The sequence below is a fragment of the Charadrius vociferus genome, unplaced genomic scaffold (genome assembly GCF_000708025.1).
Source record: "Charadrius vociferus isolate BGI_N301 unplaced genomic scaffold, ASM70802v2 scaffold163, whole genome shotgun sequence".
Taxonomy (NCBI): Eukaryota; Metazoa; Chordata; class Aves; order Charadriiformes; family Charadriidae; genus Charadrius; species Charadrius vociferus.
In genome coordinates, this window is record NW_009648332.1 from 6,881,984 (window position 1) to 6,890,820 (window position 8,837).

Here is an 8,837-nt window from a genome sequence, read left to right on the forward strand (position 1 = left end):
CGCTGGGAGCCAGGCCGCGTGTGGCGATAGCGCTCTGCTCCGACCGCAGCTCGGCAGCGTAACCGCGGTTCGGTGACGGGCTGCAGGTAGCGAAGTGGGAGGCCGATGGTGCGCTTCGAAACGGCCTTTCGCTTTCGGTCAAGGTATCCTAAAGGTACGCGGTACTAGAGCGCAGGCCTGGCTTAGTATAATTGCAATTTGAAGGTAATTGACGGCGCGTATGGCTGTGAGCAACAGAAAGATACTCTGACCCGATTTAAGTGTACTTGATTTGCAGCGTGCATTCTGCTTTCCTCGAGAATGAAAGGAAACAACATACCGAGCCTGTGGTCTGTTGCTCTGTGGGTTAGGAAGTGCTGTGGCTAAAAATCCGAGCAGAACATGTGAGAACACGTGCTTACCCCGCATGGAAAAGCAGAAACGTTGCTAGGGTCCCGCTAGGTGCTCCGAGGAAAGCAGATGGTTCTCTTGCAGTACGAGGCAACCAAGTCTCCTGCCAACACTGAGGATTTTCATTTTACCTAAAAAGGGGGCAATAACTTGTAGTTTAGAAAGGGGAAGTATCACAGAGCAGTTTGACAGCTTTTATTTGTGATTGAATACCTAGTAAAACACTCCAGGGATTGTTGGTGGAACAAATGTAGGAGGACCGGCATAGTACTGAGCAAAAGCATGACCTTGAGCTTGAGTAATGGAAAAGAATGTAATTCAGTGACAAAATGTGGGGTCATGCACTCTAGACAAAACAGCTATTGCTTATAAGATAAAACTCACTAGTCAGAGGCATCTCAAATAAATATTGTGCAATGGCTGTCCTCCCCCCTCCTCTGCCTTGGAGAAGAACTGCAGCTTCAGGATTGCACCTGCATTTGTGGCTACATGTGATGCCTGGTGCAGGGATTATTGTTGTCTTCCTCCTAGACTATTTCAGTACAATCCTATGAAAGCTCTGTAGTTCTGGCCACTTTTGTTCATAAGACTCATTCGCAGTCTGTTGCAGTTGAAGACTAAAATGTTGGATGAACATGGGAATAAAGAGCTTCGTTGCAAAAGGCAGTTAGAAACACTGAACAGGTCGACACTTCTCAAAATGAAAACTGAGAGGTAGATGGTTACTGTCTATATGCTGTCAGGGTATGTAAGAGAAACTTTTAAAGGTAAAACTTTTACTGAAAAGACTCTAAACTGATTAGTTTAAACTATTGAAGGATAAATGTTTGACTAATGGGCTAGTTCGCCAGGAAAAAAGTGTCTGGCATGGCAGAAGGAGCCAAGAAGTGAGGTGCTCTCAACTTTTTTTAGAATTGACTTAGTGCCTTGCAGGAAGGACTTGGAAGAATCCTTGAAGCTCATCTTTCCTTAGCAATGTGAGACTCATGCTAACCTTTCAGAGGTTTTATCTCCAAGGCAGCCAGTGCTTGTAGCAATGTATAGAATGACTTAAGTGAAATCACTTTAAGAAGATTTGAGTTGAAGAAACCAGGTTCATAAAGTTACCTACTTGAAAGTTTATGCTCTGGAAGTAACTGGAATTCTAAAGTGACATACTGCATTCCCAGCCTGAGCAAAAACACTGCACAGGGTGTATTACAAATGACTAGCTCTTAGGGCAGGCAGCCAGAAATAGAGTTTTCTTGTCCTTGTGTGTACCCTCTTATTCTTTTTCAGTAGACTTCAGGTGGAAATGACCTGGCTGTACAGGTTTAAGACTTTGTGAAATTTTTAATTGCTAACATGGAATGCAGTTCCCATGTATACCATGAGTCTTTCTAGCTGCAAATAAAACAAGCTTTAATTGTTTGAAAGGCTAAAGTATAGTTATGCAGAGCACTGTTCTCTGGAGATTAACAAAAGTTCTTTTCTTCTAGAATGAACAGGACGATAAAGTTTTGAGGTCTTAAATTCCCTTGTAAATTTGAACAAGGGTCTCCTCATCAAAAGTTCTAAATCCCAGACTTTAACTCATCTACCAAGTAGAACTGGAAGGCTTACTGAATACTGCTAAAATTCTAGAAGGTTAGCCCAGTTCCAGCCTGTGATGAGCTATTGCTGCTCAAAGATAACCATTACTGTATTGTTAGGAAGCTAATTAGCCATAGATCTTGAAGCACGAGTAATCTATGTAGTGGCTTGGTCTGGATATCTAGGCTGTGTTTATCAAACTGCATCTTACTGTATTGCTTTTTTAGGAAAAAAATGCCAGTGTTTTGACTGTACTACCCAGGTGACAAAGTTAAAACTAGTTTCATTCATAAGCCTTGTGTTGCTGTCTTTGGTGTTCAACCTAAATTGATAAGATGCTTTGAATAAATGCTTACTTCCGGGTGCAAATGTACTATTATCTAAACTGTATTGTTATTAACTTTTACCTAGATTAAATCAAGATGTCTTCAGGAAATGCTTTCATTGGAAAACCAGCCCCTGACTTCACTGCTACGGCTGTAATGCCAGATGGACAATTCAAAGACATCAAACTCTCTGACTATAAAGGTAAGACTATGTGCTTCTCTAATTATACTGATGTAATCTGGCCATATGCAGGACTGGAGGGCATCTAAGGATACATCTTGATTTGGTTTTGATGTAATAGTGACCACTTGGCAGTAGACTGAAGTATACAACTTGTGAAGTAGTTCTCTGTGATGGCTGGAGTATGCTTGGTAAGCTGTCAGCAGCATGGCTGCATATTCCATCTATGATAATTGCTGCCAATTAGCATAAAGCTACTCTAAACTGTTATCTTGGATCAGGCTTATTTGTCCTGTCAGTCATACTATGAGACTGATGTAACATCTCCAAAGTACTATGTGGAACAGCAAAATCTTCTCTTGTAGGTTTTCTCTCAATGGAAAGTATATTCTTTTCTCTAACCAATGAAATTCCTTTCTCTAGAGTACTGGTAAAATGTTTGCATTACCAAAAAAGCTTACTAAAATCAAAGGGAAAGACTGAAGTCTTCAAGTACTAATGAGGATGGCTTTAGAAAGAGATTTTTTTTTGAACTGGAGGGCAGTGAGTAGGTATAGGCTAGTAACCCACTCAAATTAAAATGTGTCCTTGGCTTGTAGCCTTTCAGACCTGTGGCTTTTCTGCACTCTGTTAGTAGTCAGCCATAGGGTCTTCTAGTGGAGGTACTAGGTGTACTCTGGGCAGGCCTAGGGGAATAGCCCAGGAGACAGACATCCCCTGTCAAATTTGATGGTCTGGTTTTGGAGACCTCAGTTGGGTAGGGTTCTGAGTTACTAGCTGTAGAGTGTCCTTGAAGAGTATTGCAAATGATATTTGGCCGAAGTTGAAATCCCCTAGGTGCTCCATGGGCTTGACACCTATATAGCAAGTGTTAAAATAGAGGCATCTGTCGTTTGCCGTTTAATCTTTAAAGGTAGTGTTGTATCAAGCCCTTTCTTCTCTATCAGTATTTGAATGGTTGATAGTGAATATCACAACTCTTTTAAAGGTATGAGAGACTAACTGGTTATGCTGCTCTTCTAGGAAAATACGTTGTGTTCTTCTTCTACCCTCTGGACTTCACTTTTGTCTGTCCTACTGAAATTATTGCATACAGTGACAGAGCTGATGAATTCAAGAAAATTAACTGTGAAGTAATTGGAGCTTCAGTTGACTCTCACTTCTGTCACCTTGCCTGGTAAGAATCTGCCTTTTAACCTAATAGAATATTCTGCCTAGCCTCAGTTATTGCAGGAACTGAATCCTGAATGTATTCAAACTTTATTACTAAAGTATCAAGTAAAGGCACTCGGGAGGTATCGGTAGTGTTGGGTGCTTCTGAACAGACCTGAGCACACCATTCAGTTCTTTTGTTGCCTTATGACAGACTGAGTATAATATTGCAGAAGGGATCAGCTTCTAATGTACCTCATACTTTATTCTGAACTGTTCATAATTTTAACATTTAAACTTCCTTCTTTTAGGATCAACACTCCAAAGAAACAAGGTGGTTTGGGCACTATGAAGATTCCGTTGATTTCTGACACAAAACGTGTCATTGCCAAAGAATATGGAGTACTTAAAGAGGATGAAGGTATTGCATACAGGTAATATGCAAGAAGGTAAACTTGCTGACAAGTCTTATGTTGCAATATATGGAGTATGTCAGATGAACACAGAGCTTGTATATACTTGAACACCTGCAGCAAGCTGAAGCTATTAGCTATTCTAAATGTAAACTGCTTCAAGCCATCAAGCACTCCAAGGGGAGATGCGACTTGGTTCTCCTTAGTGTTTAGACTTTTCATGGGTTTGGTAAGCTAGATAAATGCCTGCTGCTTCCCTTTAATTACCTATCTGCACAGTGTAGGAGTCTCATGCAGGCGAGCTTCTGCAAATATCGGTAATATGAGACCTACATAGTCATGAAAGTGATTACAGGTATTTAATCTAGTGATTAAAGTACACATGAATTAAAACCTGAGCCTTATCTTCTAGTAACTGCTCAGAGTTCAAGTTGCTGAGGGGGCTGAACTTCTGTGAACTCTCAATGTGACTTTGGAAGATGAACTGATGAGCCATTTGCTGGGCAGTAGCTTTTTTTTCTTGACAACAGTGTGTGTAGTTTTTCTTTGAATGTAAGAGTTCCTCTCCTTAAGTTTCCCATTTCCTTAGGTTTATCTTCCATTTGGTTTTTCCACTAGTATCTTCCTTAAATACGAAGTGCTGCTTTGCATTCCTGTGCTAGTGTTTTGACTTGTCTCTTAGGCTTTCAACTGCTAATGTTTCAGTGCTATGCATACACTGAAGGTCTTCAGATTTGGGAGGAGGTCGGAAGTACTAGATGATGCAACTTACTGCCATAATAGAATACTGAACTTGAGTTTTTGAAACTCACTTAAGTCTAATCTGTCTTTCAAAAGCTGTGTTTAACTTGAGGGCTGTTGTTTGTTTTTATTAATTTTACTTTTTTAGAGGTCTGTTCATAATCGATGAGAAGGGGATCTTGAGGCAGATAACGATCAACGATCTTCCTGTTGGCCGTTCTGTTGATGAAACCCTCAGACTTGTCCAGGCCTTCCAGTTTACAGATAAACATGGAGAAGGTAAGGGTTCTTTCTCTTTCTAATCCTAAATGTTTCTCTACAGAACAGTATTAATTAGGCAGGTTAAATCAAGGTTTACTGGAAGGTACCAAGTACGTGTGTAGATCTAAGCACAGCTAGTAATTGTGCCTCTTAAAATGCAGCTGGTCATGTAAAGCTGCTTGTTGAAGGACACCCTGGTACTAGATTTATCTTATTTCAGTTAATGGTTCATTAAATACTTGTTAATGTTGAAATATCACATAAACCAAGTTTCGTGCTGGATGTCTTGTCAGGCATGTAACACTTGTGTCTAGTTGAACGAGAGACACAAAATACTTGAGTTAAAGAACATGTCATAACTTACCCTGCAGGGGGAAGCATAATTTAGACTCTGCTCCTAGATTTGGTAGGCTGAGACCATCAGTACTACTATGTTTTTTAAGCATTTAAATTCCTAGAAAGCCTGCTGATCTCTGTGTCCCAGGTATAGTGAGTTCATACGTAGTGAGGGGAAAAGGGATGAGTCTCTCTGCCCATAGTTCAAGAGTGATATGAAGTGCTTGAGGCTGGTAGCTTTTCTGCAGGATTTACCAAAAAAGCACTGCAGATAAAAGGTTTGAAGCAGGTTATGAGAACTTGAAATTGCTGTAAGTATTAGTAGTCTTCAGCTGTGATTAACCTATGACAGATGTTGCTGCTGGTCATGTTTAACTTGCTTCAGAACTGGTAAATCAATGCCAGATTTTATTAAACCAAGCTGCTGTTGTGGCTATGCTATAGCCTGAAGAGAGTCAGTGTTTCTGAACTAGTATGCCATCCTCCTGTCAGCTGAGGAGACATCCCTAATAGTTGATGATGGAGCAGTCACATGTTTTGCAAATGAAGCCTCTTGGGGTTTAGTATGCCCTGGAGTAATCAAAAGCTAGCAAAACACTTTTTCCTCCAGAACTAGGACTGCAAGTCTCATCTAAACGAGGATAGATCAGAATAAGGTGTGTAGCAACACTCAGAATACTGTAGCTAAAACTGCCAGTCATATGTGGAGCATGCATTAAGCCTTGCATGGCTGTATTAAAGGAAGACTGTCTTAAAAAAAAAAAAAAGCTGCTCGAGTCACATGCAACTGCAGCATCTTGGTGGCCTTTTAATAGCCATATAGGGGAACTAGAGACAGTTAAACTCTTCTTCCCCCTCCCCATTAGACTAGGGAATGAGATTAGTGTTGATTAAAGATAAAGGAGAATATAGACTTGACTGGATCCAAGGAGAGAAGGTACTGTAATAGTTGTAAAGTCTTCTGACCCAAGCTGATGGACTTGGTGTTACCTTGCTGTTGAGAATCTATGAAGCTTTTAAGGGGGTTGGGGAGGGATGCTTGTGTAAAGGGCCCACTGTCCATGGCCAAACACCTGGTTCCTTGGGTGCTACTACCTAGTGATCAAATGCAAATGAGTAAAATAAACTGAATGTAATGCCCCACTGAATAATGCACCTTCTGTATGTTGCAAAGATGTGTACAAGTTTTGAGTTGCTAGTTTGTTGTAGTGTTGAGTAAAACATGTTCTGCAGGAGCAGCTGGTAAGACTTAACCATTCTTATCATTTCAGTGTGCCCAGCTGGCTGGAAGCCTGGCAGTGACACAATCAAGCCTGATGTTCAGAAGAGTAAAGAGTATTTCGCCAAGCAGAAATAAACTTTGTCTGAGTGGAAACTAGTATGCCTTACATAAAGAGCAAGCATCAGTTACTGAACTTTGACTAAGTCATTGCATCTGAGTCAAGGGATCATGCTATAGGTATAAACAGTAACTTTTTTACTTGAAGGAAAGTTTATCCTGTTGACAGTACCTTCATAGAAAAATCCTAATGATCAGTATCTGTACATCAAGCCCTGCTGACTTTAGTGACAATGCAGTGTATGTGGTTAGCCATGTGTTGCATATAGAGCAGTTGTATCCTTTTGTAACTCGATTAAACTTGTGGAAAGAGCATGCTGTCTACTGTTCTTATGTTGTAGTAATCAGAAAAGCTGAAAGTAGTTCAGGCTGCACTTCTGAAAGCTCAGTCTGCTGAGCTGCCTGTAGACAACGTAACTCCTAAAGGCCTTTTACAGCTCCATTAGAATGGAGATACACTGAGTTTTTGTGTTGCAGTAGTAAAGCACTCGGTAGCAAAGTTATAAAGAGTATAGGCAGAGGAACATGGTTTGATATTGGTCTGTCAGACTTAAGCAATGCTAGCTACTGAGCATGAGGTATAAATGTGACTTACAAAGGCCAGGCATATCTTCATGCACAGTGTAAAGTTACTCATTCCTGTGTCTACTTTGGTCAAAACTGATTGTTTATGCTAATTCTCTGGGAATCCAACATTCAGTTGAACACTGTACAGGAGTGGAAGACTGGGCTTCCTGGAAAGCAGATTTCCTTGGATATACAACATTCATCCCTAGTCTCTCCCACTACATGGGAGAGCTACTAGCTTGTAGTCATATGATTAAGATCAAAAGAAGGGTGGCACTATAAAATCTGCTGCTCAGATGTGCTCAGCCTTGTCTTTAATCTTTGTATTCCAAATGATTATGTGTACTGTAAAACTCAAAGCACATGACTCGCCTTAAGTTACAGTAAAGCTGTGTAGCTTCATGCTTAAAGGTGGCTTGCAATAAAGTCCTGAACTTCAGAGCTGAGGATTTGGGTAAGGAGCGTAGGAATGTAAGTGAGTTAAAAGACTGAGATCTTCATGTACCTGTAAAGATTAAACTCTTAAAGGCCAAGACATTGCATCTAACTTCAGCTGTACAAGTAGTAAACAAGTTCTGTCTTGCTTAAAGTGAGCAATAACAAAGTTGAAGCCCAGGGCTACTTAGGTGAGTCAGAAGTGAAAGTGCATGCCTTAAGTAGTAAACTTGTCTTGTGCAGTTGGAAAAAAGACTTACTACAGAAGCCTTATTAGCAAATACTGCAATAAAAACTAAAATAGCTAATCCCCTGGGTCTTGCTTAAGTGTCACAAATCTTCCTGAAGATAGATGAAAGTGATGCTTAGTTAGATCATTTTGTTTAGCATTTAAATTCTAAATTCTTCTTCTCAAAATAACAAATAAGGCCAATGTCCTGGGTGGCACCGACAACTAACAGGAATATGTGTGTGTATATTTGTAAAAGAATGAATACTAATGCAGTGTGGCTGAGTACTAAGTTATCTTTGTCTATCAACTCCTTTTCCTTTGCTAGGAAAGGGAATGTATGTCAGGGCTAACTTAAAACTTACCTCAGCTGTATCTAGTTATACTAGCCTGGAAGTGTCACAGAATTGATCACAGCAGTACAATATGGGTATGGTCTAGCCCTGTGGAACAGGTATCTTTACCCCTATGTGACTAAAGTTATTTTAGAAATAAAATTGGACCTGTTTTGACTGGGCCATTACATCACATAATGCTACATGAAGTCCTGCTGACCCCTGATACTGTGGCAAATAACTGTTCTGTGCCCAGACCAAGGGCCTTCACATTAATGACCAAGTTCAGCTCCTCACCACAATATAAACAGCCTTTCTCAAATCCTTCAAGTGTATTCACTGTTCAAATGCAAAAAATGCATTCTAAAGGAACAGACTTACTAGATGCTTTCTCACCTCCCCCTTGTCGTAGGGGATACAGGGTTTCCCTCCTATTCTGGTCTTGGAACTCGCTCCCAAGAGGTGGCTTTCACGTGGCCATCCCAGGCTCTCCGGGGAAGAAGACGGTCCGACGGCGGCTGTTCCTCCCGGCTCAGGGGGAGGCCCCGGCCCCGGCCCCG

General features: G+C 40.9%; 1 protein-coding gene across 2 annotated transcripts; it reads left to right on the forward strand.

The window, feature by feature from the left end:
- The first annotated feature begins 2,014 nt into the window (after positions 1-2,014).
- On the forward strand, positions 2,015-7,026 carry PRDX1 (peroxiredoxin 1). Of its 2 annotated transcripts, XM_009884661.1 has the most exons (7): positions 2,015-2,025; positions 2,257-2,277; positions 2,374-2,490; positions 3,493-3,646; positions 3,933-4,055; positions 4,924-5,054; positions 6,644-7,026. In XM_009884661.1, the coding sequence occupies exons 3-7, from the start codon at positions 2,385-2,387 to the stop codon at positions 6,727-6,729; spliced, it is 600 nt and encodes a 199-aa protein (XP_009882963.1). In that variant the 5' UTR covers positions 2,015-2,025; positions 2,257-2,277; positions 2,374-2,384; the 3' UTR covers positions 6,730-7,026. The 2 variants fall into 2 exon arrangements, with proteins under 2 accessions (XP_009882963.1, XP_009882962.1); XM_009884660.1 differs by lacking the exons at positions 2,015-2,025; positions 2,257-2,277 and having other exon boundaries at positions 2,380-2,490; positions 6,620-7,024.
- The last annotated feature ends 1,811 nt before the right edge of the window (positions 7,027-8,837 follow it).